Source organism: Coenobita brevimanus, chromosome 87, assembly GCF_032717465.1.
Source record: "Coenobita brevimanus isolate Jiangsu-jjx chromosome 87, ASM3271746v2, whole genome shotgun sequence".
Classification (NCBI taxonomy): Eukaryota; Metazoa; Arthropoda; class Malacostraca; order Decapoda; family Coenobitidae; genus Coenobita; species Coenobita brevimanus.
In genome coordinates, this window is record NC_137040.1 from 2,910,329 (window position 1) to 2,932,796 (window position 22,468).

The 22,468-nt window shown below is 40.0% G+C and overlaps 1 protein-coding gene across 1 annotated transcript; it reads right to left on the reverse strand.

Moving 5' to 3' along the window:
• Positions 1–11,772: 11,772 nt before the first annotated feature.
• ND-ACP (NADH dehydrogenase (ubiquinone) acyl carrier protein) lies at positions 11,773–21,578 on the reverse strand. The gene is made up of 4 exons (XM_080281108.1): positions 21,382–21,578; positions 19,223–19,330; positions 14,073–14,160; positions 11,773–12,131 (listed from the first exon to the last, which is right to left on the reverse strand). The coding sequence occupies exons 1-4, from the start codon at positions 21,538–21,540 to the stop codon at positions 12,040–12,042; spliced, it is 447 nt and encodes a 148-aa protein (XP_080137234.1). The 5' UTR covers positions 21,541–21,578; the 3' UTR covers positions 11,773–12,039.
• Positions 21,579–22,468: the final 890 nt, after the last annotated feature.

Below are 22,468 nucleotides of genomic sequence, written 5' to 3' on the forward strand. Positions count from 1 at the left end.
CACTCTTCCTTGTGTCCTTGGCGTTCGACAGATTACGACAGATGATAGTGTTTTCAAAACCACTTAATATGAGTTGCAACGAAGCCTTCAGTGTCACCTAGAATAACCACTACGAAACTATCAATCAATCATACCCAACCACAAGCTTCACTGGCAGTTTATGTTTCGGAAAACTATCAAACAACCATACGCAATCACAAACTTCTCTGGCAGTTAATTATTTCGGAAAACTATCAAACAACCATACCCAACCACAAACTTCTCTGGCAGTTTGTATTTCGGAGAATTATCAAACAGCCATACCCAACCACAAGCTTCTCTGGCAGTTTATATTTCGGAAACTATCAGACAACTATACCCAACCACAAACTTCTCTTGCAGTTTATTATTTCGGAAAACTATCAAACAACCATACCCAACCACAAGCTTCTCTGGCAGTTTATAGTGTATTTCGGAAAACGCACTAACCCAGTAAGACATCTCTCATCCTTGTTTAAATCCATCCACGTTTACTCACTTGAATATGAGACTGTTCTGAATAAATATATCGTGATTTTCTTAACATATACCTTACCTTTAATAAATAAAAAGGTCCCAGAAAAACAATCAGCATTCCTTCCTCCACAGCACGGCTCCACTTCAAACTGACTTACATTACACCTATCCTCCTGGCTTAAATTAACCTATATTGGCTCACACGGGTACCAACCTAGTCTAAATTAAGATACTATGAGTTTTTGTACATATTATTTACCTTTAATGAAGACTAATGTCCCGGAGAAGCCGTCTGCAACCTTCCCCCTCGACAGCACGGCCTACATTGAATACCTCAAATGTGACATCATCAAAAAATTCGCCTTTTACTCGGATGCCTCTCTGCTCGCAAATATAAACCTAACACCTAATCGTCAACTCAACCAGGCGATGAAAGAAAACGGGGGATGAAGAGAGAAACGTGAGCCTTAGATAGAAAGTAGGCTTCACAGAACGTAAGAGATTGTAAGCCTTAGAAAGAACCTACGCAAACGGGAGAGGATAAACTGAAGAGAACGTAAGTTTACAAGAGCACATGAACCTATGAGAAAACTTTACTAAGAAACAGAAAGACATGTGAGGGAGTAAGTGAGCGTTGTGGTGTTGATGTGGATGTGGAGTTGTGTGGAGAGACAGACAGACAAATAGGAAGTAAAGGAGCATTGTGATGTTGATGTGGATGTAGAGTTACGTGCAGAGAGAGTCAGACAAATAAAGAAGTAAAGGAGCTTTGTGATGTTGATGCTGATGTGGAGTTAGCCTACGTGGAGAGACAAACAAATGAGAAAGTAAAAGGGCGTTGTGCTGTTGATGTGGATGTGATCGACTACTTTGAGGTGGTCTGGCCATGTGGAAAGGATAGAGAATGGGAGACTTACTAGGAGAGTGTATGTGGGTGAGGTGGAGGGTGAACAGGGGGATGGGGAGGGCGCATACCTCTACCAAAGCCTATTATGTATGTATGACTGCGTGCAAGTATAGGTGCATGCATGTATATATGTATGTACGAGTATCTTCACAGACCAATACCATTTTCACCTATGGCATCAGTTAATAAAAAACACCTTGAAAAAAATGAGGTCAGTCTAACACCCGGAAACTCCATGGCGTTGAAACAGGTCATTGGGCGGCGACTGGGCAGTGATATATAAGGGCTGGAGAGAGGGCAGCCTGACACAAGACCCACAAACCTCGTAAGTAGAACATCCTCATGGAGAGATGGTAAGGGGATGTTTTTTCGTGATGGGTGATAAAGCTTCAGTTGGTGGTAGTGGTGGTGATGGTGGTGGTTGTAGTTTTGTGTGTGTGTGTGTGTGTGTGTGTGTGTGTGTGTGTGTGTGTGTGTGTGTGTGTGTGTGTGTGTGTGTGTGTGTGAATAAATAACTTAAACACCGTGTACAGGCAGGCAAGCTTAGGATGGTGTTTGTGTTAGTTGTTGTGGTGTGTGTGTGTGTGTGTGTGTGTGTGTGTGTGTGTTTGTATGAATAAATAACTTTTAAACTCCGTGTACAGGCAGACAGGCTTAGAGTGGTGTTTGTGTTAGTTGTTGTGGTGTGTGTGTGTGTGTGTGTGTGTGTGTGTGTGTGTGTGTGTGTGTGTGTGTGTGTGTGTGTGTGGTTTCTCATTTATTACATTGCCTTTCCTTTATCCCTTCCATCTTTTGTCTTCTCCATGTTTTTCCTATTACCAATTACACATTCTTCATTCCACCCAATTTTCTCACTGCTTTCCTTTTGTTTATTATTTCTTCTTTCTTATTTTTATTAACTGATTTATGTAACAACCCCAAGTCCTCAGCTCGGTTGTGTCATGCCACCACGTGAAGGCATCCCTCTCCAGCACCATTTACCAATAATCCCATATTAATAATCATGCTGAAATTATACATTCGAACCTCATATCCTTAAATTTCGTTAGTTTTATATAAATTAGTTTGAAATATTATGACCAAAAGCGAGTTTATGTCTATCTACCTATAGCCAGATGCCTAACCCCGTAAGAGGTGACCACAAACAAATCGCCTTCATGTCACACTGCCCCTGCGATGACGCTACCCTTACCCCAGCTCACACATCCATCTCTCTCATACCTCTCCACCCTATCCCTCCATCTCATCCTTGGTCTCCCCTCCCTCTCCCCACCCTCCACCTCACATACACTCTCCTCGTTAGCCTCTCATTCTACATTCTATCCACATGACCAAACCATCTTCAATGTATTTCTCCTAATGCGTTCTATCACATGAAGTTTAGTCCTTAAACTGGCTACAGTGTTTTGTTTTGTTATGTTTTGCTTTTGTAGCATAAGTGTGGTCTGAGTTAACCTTCAAAAAGTTCGTGTTAACTCCTATTAATTTTATTCATCTGAAGGTGGAATGGTAATAAATTTAGAATTTAAACTGTGAATCATTAAATATTTAAGACATGCAAATTTTCACCACGGCCCAGACAATGATTATCAGATGCATACTGTACATGTCTTTTCACTCTTTGCTCATGTTTGATAATGATATTGGTGACCAGCTTTTTGGTCTCTTGATAATGACTTGGGGATGTTTTCATGTACTTGGGGATGTTTAAGTACGCTCCGTAACAGTCTACCTTGCCATTTTCCTCATACAACACATCACTATTCTGTTGATATTGAGAAGCCGCGAATAACTATATAAGAATATTGATATAACATGAGAAAAAAAAAAAAGAGGTGCGAGAAAGTCTGTTAAACAGACGAGAATACGGGCCTTGGAGTCTCACAGAAATAACGAGGAAGTTGCAAAATCACCTGAGCAGAGATAGTATGGAGGGCAACCGCTACACTTGTTACAGGTGTTTTTTAAAATGCATAACCCTCGCCAGTTACTTAATGTGAGCGAAATACTTGCAGACGAAGTTTAAAATTTATGAGATAAATATGTTGCACTTGAAGCGAGGTAGCATAGCTTCTTGGTTATAGGAGTACAGCCAGTGATATCATACATCCCTGAAATAACAAATTTTAGCTATTATATTGAGTTCAATGCATACGTAATGTGAAATAATTGCCCCTAACCTCTTACTAAAATTGTATTACGAAGACACATTTATTAAACAGTATTTCACACCAGGACAACGAAAATCTGAAAGTAAAATATAGCACAATCGAGTGGCATGATGCCGGTGTGGGAAAGAGCGGGAATAGTTCTATTTCGAAATAATCTAACATGTCTTGACTTTCATAACGCTAATTATTTTTGTTCATGCTTTTTTTTTTATTTATCACTGTTCATCCAATATTAACTTACCATATTCACGCATATCTGCTACTGTTTAAACCATAAAGAATTGTTAGCAGGTAGCTACCCGCTATGGCAATAGTGATATGATGGCCGTCGAGCAAACGCGGGAATTGTCGCACTGTTAACTTTCTCTCTGTGTTGCGATTCTCATTATTATTAGCGGAACTGAGTGTCACCCAAGCGGTCTCCAGCATTCTCAGCCTTCCATGTGGTAAGTGTAGGCATTGGATGTTGCTCATTCTTCCGTAAATACCGAGATACTTGTGGTCATCCACGTGTTCCTGGCTCTTTAAATTCATTCGTTCACCTGTAACGCCGTATCCGAAGGCCTTTAAATTTTATTGATGATCATTTAACTTCATTCGTTCCCAACTCTTTAATTTACTGCGCTTGCATAGTACAGTAGCTACAATCCTCTGTTGTACAACTTATTTCTCTTATGCATTGATAATGGTATGCGACGGAGCCCATTGCTTGTCCCTCATGAGTGGTTGAGCCGTAACATACTTCAGATTTTAATGCCTTTTGGGCTCTCAAAATTTGTGAATTTGTTTTAGCGACTTTTGAATAAGGGTAAAGTTTTGTTGGTTTGTATATTCGTTATTTTTATCCTTTGTATCTAGCCTGCTGGTAATTTTTTCTTGAGTGATTGTTCAGCGGCAGCTTCTTCTGTTAATTTTAAGTTGCCATGATTGTTTTAGTAAGTTAATGAATCGATCAGCCGCAGATGTGCACTGCCAGCTGCCATCACCTAAGGGCCTGTTAACTCATTCTGATTTATTATTAGTGGTAGTTGTACCAATTTTGTTCTGCTTAGGGCAGAGTTTTCGGACTGGAGTGTTAAATTATAGCCTTCATTAACTCCAATGCTTGAGACCATTCCTTGGTTGGGTGCGGAATGTGGTCGCATTGCATACAACTGACATCGGCGGGCAGCTCTAACTCATTATGAACATCGAAGTCGTTATACGGGTCATGAAGGTCAGCTGAATCGTACTAAACCCGGCGATCACAATTTTGTTAGTGGAAATTGGCCCACCCTTAGCATGGGTCTGGAGATAGCAAGAATGGGATGTAAACTAGCTCTTCAGATTTAAGGAGTTAGGCACCAGTCATTACTTGTTAACTACAGTACGGACAAATTTATTAATATGTATTTAGGTTTAGTCTTGCCAGATCTGTGATTATATTTACTGTAGTGTTGATGCCCGTTATATTTTACTCATGTTGCCTTGGTTATAACCTTATATCTATTCCATGTGCCGTATTTATATAATGTATTTCAGTGTTGCTAAGCATGTCATTTACCGTTGTCCAACATGTCATTTACAGTAATCCAAACCTAGTCCGATGCTGCCAAGATGCAGGATGACAAGTGTACCATCATTTTTTCCTGTATGCTTTTCCCATTTGTGTTTCCAGGTTCATTATTGTTTACGCCTGTGTGCCATGTGATTGTTAAAAACGTGTTACCAAACTTGTTCTCCTTTATTCTGAGGTTTCAGACCTATGGGTTCACTGTAGTCCCCCAACTGAACAGTAGATACACTGAATAGTAAACTCACAATTATCTGTTGTTACTGAGCCAAGCCCTACGCCTAATAACGTGAAATGTCGGATATTGCATACCTGGCTCAACATTTGGCTTTGTGCCGGATATTGTGATTCTATCCGTCTCGACCCTCTATCCTAAAAACTTTACAGTAAGATGAAAACTAAACATATAAAAACAGTACAGTACTGTACATAGTGTACTATTGTGTGCATTCACCAAGTGTTGGCATCAGTAAGGAGAAACTGCACTTGGGGGTTCGCACTCATAAACTGTATGGTACACAGTAATGCACAGGGGTAGTTTAACGATTACAACAGAGCTCTAGGACATGATCACTGACAGGCCATTAGCTTTTGCAATACAATACAGTACAGTAGCATGAACATAGGATGCCACCGAGTTAGTCAAAGCACAGGGTTTTACGGCCACATGGTCAGAAGAGCGGGAGCGCACAGGCATGTCTCGACTCTATGACATCCATGGGCAAGAACAAGAGCGTGGTGGTATTTTGGACGCACCGAATAAGCCACGCCAGGATGGATTCTGATTGGCTGGTGCGTAGTGGGTGTTTTCAACTTTTCATTGGCTCCCAAGTTTCAGGATTTCCCCTGGCGCCAGTGACAACTGCGTATGAACTGGTTGAGACCCCTCAACACTGAATAAAGCATTGGACTGCCGGATAAGTCCCATTTCAGCCCCAGATGTTGCATCAATTGCCGGATATTGTTTTAATAGAGCCAAGAAAGCTGTGCCGGGTATTGCGTTGGGCCAGATATTGCACTGACAGATAACTGAGGGTTCACTGTATCAGATATATCATCAGCTTAACCTCTCAATTAGTCCATTATATCAAGAGCTTACTGTATATAGAAATTATATAATGGACAGTGCAGTGAACTGTTTGGAAATGTCAGGACGGTTGAATGAATGTTGTTGCATGCCTACCAGTCAAGTGGAAGAAGGTTGTGATAAGGCCTACACAGTAGAAAAAGTCTGTTGAGTGTTGTAGGCAAGATATTCTGATAGAAAAGTTAAAACAGTGTCTAAGTACTTGTTATGAACATGGTTGTTTTTAAGTGTTAGGGGATGTGGAGATCAAATGCTGTACTGTATATGCAATAGGACTGATAATGAGAAGACTGCAAGGTATTTATAGCATTTTTGGTTCTGAAAAAAAATCATGAGATTGTAAAAGGGGGGATTATGGACAGCATACCAATGTGTGGTGTAAAAGGAAAATTACTGACTCCTGTAGATTTTTATTTATAATGCTGGTAGGAAAGAAGAGTCGTTGGATGTATGGGCAAGTGGCTCACTATCACTAATAGAGTGAGGCAAGACAGCATATTGTTAAAACTGATGTTTGATATTCATATTAATTTACATACCTAAGTTCAGTGTACAGTACCTGTACCTTAATTCATTAGATACAATACAGTATGATACTGTAAAAAGCAGCAATTTATAAATAATTAAGTATGTTTTTCATTAAAAATGTAAATCAGTACTGTACCAGATTACAACACAGTAATACAATAAACTGAATATGGTAGGTAAATAGTGGAGTGATGGTGAAGGGTTTACACAATGCTAGACAGAACATGATGAAAGCTGTGGGTTGTTTGGTCAGCTGCATCTCCTGTACTGTACAGTACATACCAAACCTTATTTCATATATAAGCATACTATTTGGCTGGCTCAAAGGGGTCATTAAAACTGAAATTTGTTACATAGAGGTTCATTAACAAGATGGTTTATACTAGGCAGAAGCTGCCTGGCTCAGGTTGACTTTGGACAACTCAGACATACTGGAGTAATTTCCCAGATTATGGTGCAGCTCCAAAGCAATGTACAGTAGTCCCTTGCCATAACAGGCTAATGGGGAGGAAAGCCAGGTTCGTTAAAGCCAATAGTCCGGTATATCCCAGGGTCCCCTCTGAGATGGGATTTCAAGCACATGTTTGAAAATAAATGAAAATGAGTACAACAGCATATTCTGGTACTATAAACGTAAACTATACCCATTTTACAGCAACTTGGCCCACAATTTTGCATTTTTGCGGCTTATTTCCCATCCTTGTCATATCACTTCATGACAAGTACATTACTACTGTACAGTAGTCTGTTTTTAAAACTTAGCATTCATGATGGGGAGAGGACAGTTTTTGGCCAAGTTGGAGTAAAATGGGGAAGAAACACATGTATTGTGCCTCATTGCATCCCATTTAGCAGCATCCATCCATCCTATGTTGCCCCATGAGAAGTGTAGGAGCCTGGGGCTAGGCAAGTTGGTCCTGACATTTAAGATGAGAGTGACCAGCCTCACTCACTCCTGGGTGGCATTACATGAGCAAGAAACCCCAACCACCCCTTGGATATGAAGCTTCACTGACTCAGTCTGATTGGAGCACCATAATTACCCAATAAACCACCAGGTGCCAAAAATTTGGTTATATGGTTACCATCCAGCATAGTCAGTGGTTTACTGGTGTACTGGAAACAATTTGGCTTGTCACTCAGCGTAGAGTCACCCATTTAGTAGACAATGTTCGTTATAGTTGACACAAGTTCAGTGGGTTTTGTGGCGTCTGTTAAATCCAATATCTACTGTACTGGGATCCATTATAGTGAGGGTCTGCTACCAGTATTCCAAGTGACTTTTCAAGTGTGGAATCAACAGTACAAATGCAGAACTTTCTCATGTCCCCTCCACTGACACAGTTAATGTGGGCAACACTAATACTGGACCTACAATACTGTATTGCTAAATTTATGTTAGTGTAGGTAACAGTAATAAGTTGCCAGATGTTTTATTTCAAACAGATATACAACAATACTGTAAAATGCAGATGAGACACAGTTATCAGAAGAGCATTAAAAAAAATGGTTGCCTAGAGATGTCAGCACATTTCTTTGACAGTTGTACAAATATATATATATATATATATATATATATATATTTAATCTGATATAAGCACAATAATCTTCAGAAATGAACCCAAAACTGAATTACATAACACTGTATTTCTAAAAATTGCAATTTTCCTGAAGGCTCATACTGTACTTTATTTTTTATTATTTTTTTTTTTTTGTTCCACCGTTGTCAGAAATCATTCCCAAAATGTTCAGATATGCTCTCTACAGGGTAAATCTGTCAGAATAATAGTCCTTAGCAAAATCACTGTATTATCTGGGGTGACTTCAGACACATAAGTCTTATCTTCAGAGAAAAAGTATGATGCACATTGAGTTCTTGAAGACATATTGATAGCCTATAGTTCAAGCACCAGTAGCATACTTAACATGTGATTTTAGTTTTCAACCTAAAACTGCAGCTTATACAAAAAAGTAAAATGTCCAAAATAATTCCAGCTAATGGCATAGTATACTTAGTAAACATACTTGGTCCGACCGCATAGCAGAACTGTTCTTACCATTTTTCCTATCAGTTCTTTGACCCACAACTGCCACTAACCCCTTTGACATGGTGACATATTTTTTTGCATTTTATTCTTGGTACTACAGTATCATACACTTTGCTCAGCTTTGGAGCGGGCCCGAATGGTGAAGGGATTAATGGTGGCTGCATAATAAGCCTCAGGCTAAAAAAATATATATACAGTATATGTATAAGTTGCATATAAACCTTCTAAAGTACAATTTAGAAATATGAACTACTGTGGATTACTGGAGGTATTTTCATGGCATCAGACTTAATATGACTGGTGGACTAAAGTTGCCCCACTCTTTCAGTCCATCATCTTCCTTTCAGAGGATAAAGAAGGTGAGGAATGTTTATACACTATCCATTTATATCGATGCCACTCCATGGAAGATATCTCCTGGAGTTGTTGATGCTCTTGCCTAGTCCTGGTCTGTTTGGCCGAACGGACCAGTCAACTACAGGTACTGTAGGCAACTGCTTACCTGCACAGCACAGCAGATCCTCATTATACGATGAACTGGTATGTGATGAATCGTTTATACGATGACGAAATAGGAACTTATTTGATGTATGATAGAATCTTCTCTTATACCGGTACTATGATTATGATCCTGTATGAAGCCTCGCTGGTTTACATGATTGCTATTTTTGCTTACGTGATCACCCTCACACAAATCTATAGTTATTTGTTTGTCCCAGAATGGCATTTGCACATATCACTGTCAGATTTGTTAGTGTCAGTGATGGAACAGAAGTTTGGTGTTGGAGTTCAAGCAGCAAGTGAAGTGCAGTAAAGTGAAATAACTGAAGTTTAGGTTGGAAACTTATTTTTAAGGTACTTATTATTGGTGTTAGGCAGCAAGTGAAGTGCAATGAAGTGAAATAACAACCAGTTTAGGTGAGGTGGAAATTTGTTTTAGACTGTTGGGTGGGTGACCCTTAGCTAAAAAAATATCCCCACTGAATATGTTAAAAATGGATTGATATACAATATACCACTATGCAGTGCATTTTCTCAAACACATGTTCATCATAAAACGAGAGCACACTGTACAGTACATACACGATGAGGGTAACTGACATCAGTTTGTGGCAGACGGGCCCTCACCAGGGTCCTTCCCCATGGTGAGGTACAGGGAAATACTAGGTCAGCTTTGGGTGGACACCACAGCTGTCTCACTCCATCTAGGGTAGGGTGCATTGCACCATTGTGTATGGCTCTTAGTGAGCGACATCCTGTGGAGTGAAATGGTTAATCGTGCTTTAATAGACCAAATTTCATACACTATCAATAGCCATTTCTAAACTGTACCTAATGTTAATGGGAAATTCAGTTAAACAAACTGCTGGCTGAGCACTGCAGTGGAACAATGTACAGTACACAAATTGCTGTCTCCTGAATATGGGAAGCTTTCTCCTACTACAGAATCATTATGCTTTACTTCATTGTGGAAACTTATATACAGTATTGCAATAATGATTAACCACTAAACTCCAGTGAGGTGCCAGAGATGGATGCCTTCAAGCTGTGGCACCAGTCATTTCTGCCCAGTAATACAAATACCGGTATCCTTCATTTCCCTTCATATTCCCTGATAAGAGAATTGATTACAGAAGGGAAACTTCAGCCTGCAGTCCACCAGGTTCATGTTCAAATAAACCTGGGGTAACAACACCTCCAATGAGTTATTTTATTTCAGTTTTGTTGTGGTGCCACTAGATTAATTATGTTCAGGTTCATGAACACAGTACAACGTATGACACTTGTTCCATGGGGAACAAGTGTTGTATGATGTCAAAGTTAGGTTATTTACGAAGGGGGGCCAGGGGAGAAGTCCATTACCCGGACGGAGCCATTAGCTGGACATGCCTTTGGCTATATTACACTGGATATTTGAGGGATTACTGTAATGTACAAAGTTCCTTATTTATGCTGTATTGTAGTGAAAAAATTCAGACCTTAGTTGCCTGTCCCCATGGCTCTCCACTCCTGAATAAAGAGCAGTATAAGATTGGATGATTGATGGATGGATGGTTAGCATAAACATACATGAGAAGTTAAACCTGCCAAATCCCATTTTGCTCACTTCCGAGTGTAGGGGCCTGAGGCAAGGCTACCATTATTCCAGAACATTTAAGGGTAAGAGACTAACCGACCTATGACCGTGGTAGCATCTACGTGACGGAAAAACCACTGGCCTCTTCTTGGACTTGACCCATGGCTTGTAGGCCAGTGCGCTCTGACCTGAGTACTCTGCCAGTTGCACCACCAGGAGTTGAGCATTAGTTACTGGAATATATTTTCACACATTTCGTCCACTGCTTCACATTAATAGACGAAAAAAGTTGGATACTGTTTCATAGTGTGCATACCTCATATGTCCAGACCATCTCACCATCTTATTCTTTGCAGCTTAATCCTTTGGCTGCAGTAAGTTTCTTTGAGCTATTGAGCTGAATGAAACTGTCAGTCATAAGCTGGAGTAAAATTAGAATTTTTTATTTCTTGATCAGATGTTAATAGTGGTTGGTATTAACATCTTTGCAGCCAATAATTGCTCTTAAGTGTAGTGAAATTGTCAAATTTCAAATAATTACCAAATAGGTAACTTACAGCCGAAGGCTTAATCATGCCTCACCCCATCTTTTGGTTGGAACGATTTTGATAAGAACAATACGCAACTGTCACGTTATCTGTTCAAAGTCAGACACCTTAATTCCAGACGAGTTAGCTAAAACAAATCACTTTGTGTCACCTTGTCCTCTGCCATCAGGCTGTGTTACTTCCAAGTCATGCCACCCTCATTCATACACCTCTCTGTTCCTTCCTTAATCTTCCCCTTATCCTTTTGCCACTCCACCAGACTCATATGCAGTACTTCCATAACCAGTCTCATTCTCCATTATGTACTTCTGAAAACATATTGTGATAGGTTTGCAAATTTCTTTAACATTAAACTTTTATTGGGCATCTGTACACATACACTATTATTACATTTATTAGTAACAAAAAAAAGTCCGTGTGAAGAAATATGCATTACTCCCTCATCTCAAAATACCCAATATTTTCTTTAAAAATATTAACTAATTATTTTCACATTAATTTTCTTTACCTTCTTCCATAATAATGTCACTCATTCCTAACAAAGGTATTTACACACTGCTACACATTCCACCACACCTCAGAACTTCAGACACACCCAAGTTGGCTGCCTCAGGTCTCCAGAGATTTTAATCATAAATATCCTCCTTGTCAGCTACATATCGAATGATGTCTGATGGTCTTAAAAGCTTCTCTGCATCACCATCTGGGATTTCAAAACCTGCAAAAGAATGCGGCACTAAATATGGATATAACCATATACAGTATTTTCCAAATGCAAAATGATGAAAGAAACCCTGCTGCTTAGTTAAGTAAGAGGTCACCTGATCACCTCTCAGCTGCAACAGTTCATTAGCAGTAACAGAAGAATTTAAAACAATAAACCATTAAAGTACATCATTATTAAGCATTAAACCATTAAAATACATCATCTGGCATATCACCCCCTACTGCTGCTTCTGCTGACTGTTGCCAATAATTTGCTACCAACCTACTACTGTTCTGTCATCTCAAGAACTACAGCCAGTTTGATTTCATCTGATAAAGATCCCAAACCCCTTTCAGTTCAACTGAAGGCCAGGTGTAGCAGCCTGGTGGTGGCTAAGGAGACTCATATGTACCTCATAACTACAGTACAGCTCATCAAATTTCGTGCAACCACCACTTAGTATGCATGCTGTGAGAGCAGCCCATTTGTCAGGTGAAAACAGACTTAATACAGTTTAATTCCTTCTCTTAGGAAGATGGATTTCCCTGTGCTCCTTGGAAAAATCTCAAAAGCATTCAACAGCTACAATCACTGCATTAACTCTACATCAATCTCAATACACATCATCCTGACCCCCTCTTCCCACCTAACCCTAAGCAACCCCAGGCTTCCTTGCAGTTCTCTGATTTCAACTGAATAAATGCATGGAAGGTAATTCTATAATCCCAGTTTTTTTCTGAATCTACTAGCAGTGGTTCCTGACATATGGTGGCTGAGGTGTTCAGGTTCAACATCATCCTCAGGCAGGTAGTCATATATGAGACAGCTCGGTGCCTCAGGCTGCATGTGTGCATGGTGTCACTGTGACTATGACAGCAGGATGACTGAGCAGATGACTGACATCCCCTGCTTCCTGCTGCTCTGCCATGGCACTTGGTGCCTCGGGCTGCATGTATGTATGTGCATGATTGCATATGTCACAGTGATACAATAATTTGCAGGGGGTCCACAGTGAAATTCACATATGAGAACAGGGAGAAATTAACTAAAACATGGGAGGAAGGGCATATCTGCCCTTTCTGGGGTGGATTATGGTTAAGGATGGGGTAAGGATGGATCTAGAATTCAAGGAGAAAAGGCATAAAAGTGGTAAATGTGTCATCCATTCAGACTGGTAAAGATGGATCCAGAACGCAAGGAGAAAAGGCATAAAAGTGGTAAATCTGTCATCCATTCAGAATGGTAAAGATGGATCCAGAATGCAGGGAGAAAAGGCATAAAAGTGGTAAATCTATCATCCATTCAGACCTTTATGGTAGTCTCATCTGGAATGTACAGGCCTAAGGCTTGGGCAACTAAATGTGAGGGTGACCAGCTGCTTGCCCCTAAGTGGTATTCTGTTACCAATAAACCTGAACAACCCCTAGGAGTTAGATCTGTATGGGCAACATCCAGCTGAAGCACCTTAACTTACAATGTCACCAGGCATCTAATTTGTTGGGTATCAAGTTACCAACTAACATACAGTAGTATATGATTTCTAAAGAAACTATCCAACTTGCCATTCAGTGTAGATTCACCTGCAATATATGAGGTGGATACTGGGCAACCCCATCTATTACAAACTATTCCATATTTTTAAAACAATGTACCGGTACAATACCGAGAGCATAATAGTTTCACCTTGGTCGCACAAGTCTAGTCATTAACATAGCCAGCCGTGCAAACATGTTTCCATTTTCCAGAACAGCAATTGCATACTAGTTTGCTAATTCACAATTCATATGAGGCTATTCTCTAGCAACATGATGCCAATGGAAAGATGTTTACTTGTTTGAAAACTATGGAAGAATATAGGGCATTGGCAAAATCCTTTAGCTAAATCAACCCCACCAAAAAAAAAAAAAAAAAAAAAAAAAAAAAAAATCTGAGGGCAAATAAATAAACACTTACCAAACTCATCCTCCATGGCCATGATCACTTCAACATGATCGAGGGAGTCGAGACCAAGGTCTTGCATGAAATGGGAGTCCACACTTAGCTGTGAAAATGGATACAGTTAATTATTTCATTTTCAGCCAGAACCTTTTCGTATAATACAGTACAATGGGTTGACTACATACATCGTCATCGTGTGTGTGTGTGTGTGTGTGTGTGTGCGCGCACTTACGACCAATTCTGCAATCGTGTCTAATGATAAGCTCAGTTTCACCGATATCACCACCTTACTTATATCCATTCTCTTTCTGTGGCCATGCCATGTAAGTACAACACACACCTGTACACTCCAATCATTATTTAATATTTTTACTATTATAGTCAACACCTTTCAAATCTCTGCTTATCCTACCCAACTTACGGTATGCAACCCACGATTTCTTCACATTCTCATTTCCACTGCTTTCATTTTTGACGCTTCAAACTGATGCCATACTTAAGTCAGCCCATATGTTAATAATGGCACCAAGAAAACCTCGTGTAGCCTTCATGTCCAGTCCTGTTTCATATCAAAGCCTTTGCAGCCTCACCCATTCTTTCTTTTCCTTGACCCACTCTTATTTCTACTTCCTTCACACATATTTACCATTTTTTTCTGTCACTGCATCAAAATACATACACCAGCTCCGGTCAAACTATTCACTAGTGCATCATACTCTGAGTTCCCTTCTTTCTCAACAACCATCACTTTAATTTCATCTAGCCACATTTACTATTAGACTGAACATAGCACTAACATTCAGTCAGCATAAAATATAAGAAATGACATCACTGTATTAATGTGGTTAACTCCATCAGCCATGGTATATCTTGTATATTTTTGCTACCTCCTAAAAATTTTATTCAGCTTTATATGATTTTTAAACTGCTGGAATTGGATAGGCATTTGATTTCATTAACTGCTACAATAAATGGGTGCTCTCCTAAAATAAATATATGGTAACTGTCTAGTACGTGATGTCTTTTTTATCTTATTCTTGCTGCTGACAGACAGTTTTATGTAGATTAGGAGAGACTTTCAGAACTGGAGGTGTTGGATACAGACTTCATTAACCCCTTCACTACTCGAGGTCTGTCCTGAGTTGTATAAGATTACCTGTCGTAGCAAATATGAAATAAAAATAGACGTTATCAGACTGAAGGGGGTTAAGAAACCTATATAATTTTGAAGGAGACAATGCAGGAATAAAATGATCTTCCTATACTGGTACACTATACAGTTCTATTACACTACTGGTAATACAGCTGAGCAGTTATGTATTTTTCAGATTAAGTGTTTAATCAGACCAGGAGACACACACACACACACACACACACACACACACACACACACACACACACACACACAAAGGGGGGGGGGTAACATTTCTGCGAGCAATGACCTCACTCATAATCATGTTGCTGCGAGCAGTGACCTCACTCATAATCATGTTGCTGCGAGCAGTGACCTCACTCATAATCATGTTGCTATCTAATCTAACACCAGACAAGTATATCTTGCTAACAGAAATCCATGAACCTGTAGTCACACACACACACACACACAACTATATATACATATATATATATATATATTGTGGTAAGTGGGGGCACTTACCATCCACTCACTCGATGTAGTGCTGCTGTCAGGTGTCTGCCCTTTCCTCTCCTCCATCCTTCTTTCCTTCCATCCTCTTCTGTCTTCCTTTCTTTCATTCTTTCCTTGTCCTTCTGCTTACGGGTAACTTTACACTCCCTCTTCTGTCTTTCTTTCCTTCATTCTTTCCTCTTCCTTCTGCCTGTGGGTGACTCTACACTGAGTGACAAGCCAAATGGTTTCCTGTACACCAGGAAAACATTTACTATGCTGGGTGGTAACCATATAACCAAATTTTGGTGCCTAGTGGTTTAGTGGGTAATTACTGCGCTCCAATCGGATTAAGCCGGTGAAGGTTTATATCCAAGGGATGGTTGGGGTTGACTGCTCATGTAATGCCACTCAGGGATGAGTGAGGCTGGTCACTCATCTTAAATGTCAGGACCAACTGCCTAGCCCTGGGTTCCTCACTCCTCATGGGGCAATGTAGGACTGGATGATGGATGGATGGGGACACACACACACACACACACACACACACACACACACACACACACACACACACACACACACACACACTATACTGTATATATATATATATACAGTACTGTAGTTTTGAAATTCTGGTACAGGTACTTTACAGAATTATTTTTTATCAAATATCAGTTTTATTCAGTTGAAAGGAAATCCCCCCCTTTCCCCTATATTAACCCTTTAACCTGTTCCGTGCTGGAGCCTTTGTTGGCTTTTTGTCTCCCTATGCCAAGGGTTTGGGAGGCCGTGTGACCCACAGTGCCAGCCATTTTCAACTCCCCCCCCCCCATGAATGGACCTGAAAAGTGGTCAAAATAAGCCCACTGATAGTAAAAGTGCTCACTTCGGCTGTTTTCCGCATGAAAACAGGTGTTTTGGTCCAGTACGCCCAGATTTGCGTCAGATGGCTACTTTCAGGTACCGCCAGCAGCTGATGCGGACAGATAGTCCAATTTGGTGTGGAAAGGGTGGATGCACGCAACCTGGTTTAGGTAATGTGGCCACAGTCAAAACTACAGTATGATGACGGGAAGTTTGGGTTCCGTGCTAATTTTATGAATTTTCACATCCCCCCCTTTTTTTTCTATTGGTATTAGGCACTATAAACACTTGCCCACGGCACAATAAACACTCATGCTGCACACAGTCACATTAGTTACAGTAAATTACATGTTTCTTACATTACTATCCTTACAGTACATTACCTGATTTTATGATTTACTTCTATTTGCTTACACTTCTTATGTTACTTCATTACATACACTGTATATGCATCATCATCAGTTAGTTCATCACTTGGAAGTTCTCCAACATAGACTGGAAGTTGGGAGTAAACACAAAATCTTTGGCACCGCGGCGTGACCCAGATTTGCATCAGATGACTACTTTCAGATACCGTCAGTGGCTGATGTGGACAGATAGTCAATTTTGGTATGAAGTGGGAGGATGCATGGAGTGCTTGTAACATGATAACGCAACCTGGTGTATGTAATGTGGCCACAGTCAAAACTATGATGATGGGAAGTTGAGGTTCCATGCTAATTTTATGTATTTTCCCCCTTTTTTTTTTTTGTAATTGGTATAAGGCATGGGAGGGGAGGAGGGGGTGTGTCATCCCATTTCCTGTCAAACACTATGGGCAGACTCAAATAAATTCACGCAAAAGTGAGGAGTACTGTGGCCGTATAAATACGGATTCAGTAATTTACTGTACTATAAGGTACTCCATAAATATATATGTGGACTTGGGAATTTAGAATACTATGAGTTAGTCCATATATATAAGGACTCAGCAATTCTGACACTATTTTTTTGTCCACACATATACGGACATGGCACGAAACGGGTTAATGGTCCCTGGTGCTGAGCACAACACCATACAGTACAAGTGCCATAGGCATCAAATTAAATTAGTGCAGTCTAAAAACTGCGAACAATTATGGGATGGGAATGAAGGTCAGTGGTATAATTACACGAACCTACTCTACCATCCCAAGCGCTCAGGTAGTCAGTTCATCTCGCTCATTGGCTTACGTTACTGGTAAGTACATATTCATTGGATGAATTTTTCTGTCATTCACAAAGTAGGTTTAGGAAGCTAAAAAACACATTGCCAAGTGCACCTTGTGATTCCCTTCACATCCATGAGAAAAAAAAAATTATATATATATATATATATATATAATTAAAATTGAGGTTTGGAAAAAAAAAAAAAAAAAGTCCTATGGCTGGCCTGTGATGCATACAAATGGCCACTGAGAGTTGAAAATACAATATTATACTTATACCGCCGTTTTCTCAGTCGCCTCGGACTGCACACCCGAGGTCGTCTGTTAGCTCCCGAGAACAATTTGGTTTTCTCAGTGGCGTTTCCGAGGCCTGTGACATGGCCATTATTGGAACAATCGGGTGGAAGCACCCGACTGTTAATCGGGCAGGGTACACTCTCCGAGCTGGGCAGGCTGCTGTAAAATTTATGTTTATTTTTAAAAATAATATATGAAAATACGTCTGGTATGTACTGGGTAACGTCAGTAAATAGTATTTCGATGTTTTGGTGCAGAGTATTGTAAAAAAAAATTTGTACTCTCACATGTTTTACAAGACTATGGTGCAGCCACAATAATACTAGCTATCGTCAACAAACCAGCTCCATCGTCTGCCTTGGCTGCAAGTCACCATTGCAGGCGGTTGGAATAAGTAATATGTACCAACTGTACATTCAGATATACGCTTAAAACAATACCAAATCATGTTTCCTGCCTTAATTAAGATGCCTTAAACAATTGGTAATGTGGGTAATGTTCCGTAAGTGAGTGACCTTGGCTCCTCTTGCTGACCAATCATTCAAAACACACTTTTAAAATGATTTTGGCCACGCAAAAAACTACCCAAAATATAATATACCTATATTTATGCAAAATTAAATAAGATTGGTCACTATTTGGTAGTAAAGTACTGCTAACTACCACAGGTTGGCCTGGTCAGTATTGCCAGCTCAGTGCTGGTCACTCAGGCGCTAGGTTCCGAGGCTCGGGCGCTCGCACCTGAGAAATTCATTGACTGAGAAAACCAATCTCAGTTATCGTGTGCTGGCGTCCAAGGCTGGGGAGCGGGTGCCCGATTCGGGTGCTTAGGCGACTGAGAAAACGGCTGATAGACTTGTTGTGTAAGCCTGGTCTGTCTGGGTGAAGAGACCTACCAACTAATTAATGTTTTTTAACCTTCAGCCTGGAAAAGTCTTTAAGGCAAGGAAAAAAGTCTGTTATTGGCCAAAAATAAAATAAGAGGGAATTCTCCTTGATGAAGGAGTCATATGACGGATATTATCTCCAAAAACCTGGCAAACTTTTACCTAACTGAGATCATGTGTGTGTTGGGGGAGGGGGGAAGGAGTCCCCAAATTAGAGGTTAAAACATGCCTTACTCTTTAAGCCAAGGAAACTTTGAATTACAGGATTATAAGCATCATCTGCATTCCAAAAATTGACAATACCTTGTCAGGATTGATTTTATCGTAGAGCTTCAGTACGAGCAAGACCCTCTGCTGGATCATGTCGAGTGTCAGAGGTTCCTTGGCACTGTAGTTACGCACACTGCTTGTCTGAAAGTAAAAGACCAGTCAGTTTTATTGGCATTCTTTAATGTTTAACTTAGCACTTCTCAAGAGAGTTAACTATGAAAGGATGTAAAATATGGCGGACCAGTTCAAACCTAACAGGTCACAAAACTGTGTTACCTCTACAAATCCACCAGGGTTATAAACTTGACAGATGTCCAAGACTCGTTCACGCACTTCTGCCACAGTGAGCTTTTGGCTGTAACATCTGAAGCACTGGTACCGTATCTGTTATTTCAATGGGAGGGGAAAAAAAAAAATGCATGATATGCATATCACTGACCCATACTGAACTGATTCAGCATTTTATATGGAACAAAGAATAGTTTAGGAGGACAAATGCTCCTGTCAGTTTTAGATTAAACAATCTATACAAACATTAGCTGTATCCTTGAACAATACAGTTCCTTTATGAAATGGATATTAACAAAAGAATTTACCATTCTGCAGATTTCCTGTAGACAACTACATCACTGAAATCACATGTATTTCCTCGAGATATACTGTATACATGAGGTGGAGGGATGGAGTTGAGAGGTATATGAGGGAGGGGGGGGGGGTGAGTTGGGGGGAGGGGAGTCAAAAGGTGGGTGACAGAGTGACTTGGAGGCATTTTGCCTGCGGCCACCCTTTGCGGGATTAGGGCATCGGGCTATACACAGATAGATAGATAGATAAGCCTTGGGATCCCCAACACCTCGAAGCAGCTACTACTGTATGGAATTAGCTGTTGCTGAGACCATTTGATAAAGACTAGAACGATGGAATCTTGCAGCAGATATAAAGCACTGATGCCAAGATTACAAGCCACATGAGGAAGTGGCTATGGTGGATTTCTGATGAGGGGGGAGAGTAGATCATGGAATACTATGTTTTTGAGATTTTGAATAGGCAGCCATATGGCCTTTTTTTTTTTTTTTTTTTTTTTTTTAAATAATAGAGGATGGAAAAACAAATGAATGAAAAAATAATAATTCATACACCAGATTACAGGCATCCTCCATTCATAAAATATCTGTAACAGTTGGACTTGAACAGCTGTAGGTTGAAGTTTGGGGGGAAACAACTCTGGGGAAGCGAGTTCCAGAGAGATACAGTTCGGGGAATAAAAGAATTCTGATAGGCAGAAGTTCTGAAATATCACTGAGTGACAGTCCAGCCACGAGTGACAGAATTTTGAACCATGATACAGTCAACTACAGAAATTTGCTTCAGGCTTCCCTATATGGGAACCTCAAACCTGATAACTGAATGGCTGAGTTGATGATGCCATCTGAATAACTAAACCATTGTTTATACTGTAATTATTTACCGAGTTGTTCAAATTACATTTTCTGCATGAAACAGACTAGCTGGCTCATACTATAAAAAGATACATGAAGCAAATTTCTGCTGTCAAACGTACAAAATGTTGCCTAGTAACTATACTGCCTTACAGGCAGAAATCTGCTTCACTACAAGGAAATGGATGAAATTAATAAATAAAAAAGGCCTTGTATGGAGAGCAGATTCATGCATAAAGTCCAGAAAATTATCACAGTCCTAAGCAGTAACCCCATTAAGTGGAGAGTTTATATATATATATATATATATATATATATATATATATATATATATATATATATATTTTGTGTGTAAAATACCTGACCATAGCTACATCATCACAATACCAAAAATCAGTCAACAACCTAACCAAACCAAAGCAATTCAAACCTTACTCAAACCACATCTAACAAACGTGATACTAGATGATTATGAAACTCCCTTTTTATTTTGCGGCAAATAAGTGATGTTTTTACAATAGAAAAGTCATGGACCCCCTTGGTCTGTCAGAAAACACATTGAAAATACCAAATTATGGGTTGAAACTGCCCAGAATATTTCTCCCTAAAATTATGACACACACAAAAGGCTTCAAGGGTACCTGCTACAAAGGAAGCTTAGTAATTTTAACACATGCAAAATAACGTACATAATCAGCTGATTCGTCTGCCGTAAACAGTGGAATGCCGGCAAGACCCGAGCGATTATCATACCTTACTTGTGGTTGGGAGGAGAGTCTTGTTATTAATTCTATGTTCCCTCGAATTCAGTGTGTGTAGACATCCTACAGTAGTCGCTCTGGGAACTGCCGCAAGCACTAGAGATGGCCTGACGCTGGCAACAAGGCGCAATGATCGTGCCAAAGAAGCCATTTTGGTGGATGCTCCAGCAGCCGAACACAGGGACTCAGGGAGCATGGATGGTCGAGAGAGGGATTTCAGTGACATTATAAAGGAAATTAATGTTTTTGTAATCTTGGTAAATGAATAATAGGAACTCATATAACAGTTTAATAAAAAAAAAATCCAGATCGTGCACGATTTTTAATGCAAGTTTTCAGATAAATTAGTGGCGGGAAATATGATTTTCAGCTTGTTGCCTATCTTCCCCTACTCTCATCACCCCCACCCACACATATATGGCGTGTGTCATAAATTTTCTGACCATTCTTTACTGCTCATCTTTACCATAATCCAACCACCACACAAGCAGTGGACGTCGACTAATCTCATATTAGAGTTGCCTGCCATGCTTGGGCCTTGGGTTTTCCAAGATCCTCAAATACACATGAAACATGGTAAGATGACTTAGTTGATCCAGAATAATTATCTCGTATTGCAACACAATAGCCTACTGTAATCACATAAAGAACTATGCACTCCCTATGCTCAGTAATTGCTCGACAATCATCTAGCCCACCCAGGCAAGAAAGGAGCATTGGCCGGTAGGGTATATAATATAGAGGTCTACAAGAAGAACTTACAGCCCATTGAAGTGCATCATAAACTGCAACGTAAGCAACTGGCATCATGCAGAGATGGTTATTTGAGTTGTGCGAGAAACATTTCCCAAACTGTAAGAGTGCTTAGTAGCCTAGCTCGTTTCAGTACCACATCAGTGTGTACTATTGCAAAACCATTTTGCAATAAGTGGTTATGGAAACCTGCAGAGGATTCAGGTTCTACATAAGAATTTCCCCATTCCCAACAAGATGATAGGATTTGTTCCAGTGATGTAATGACCAATGTCCAAGGTCGTCTCATCATTCACACACAACTTTGTATATTCCATCCCCATCCT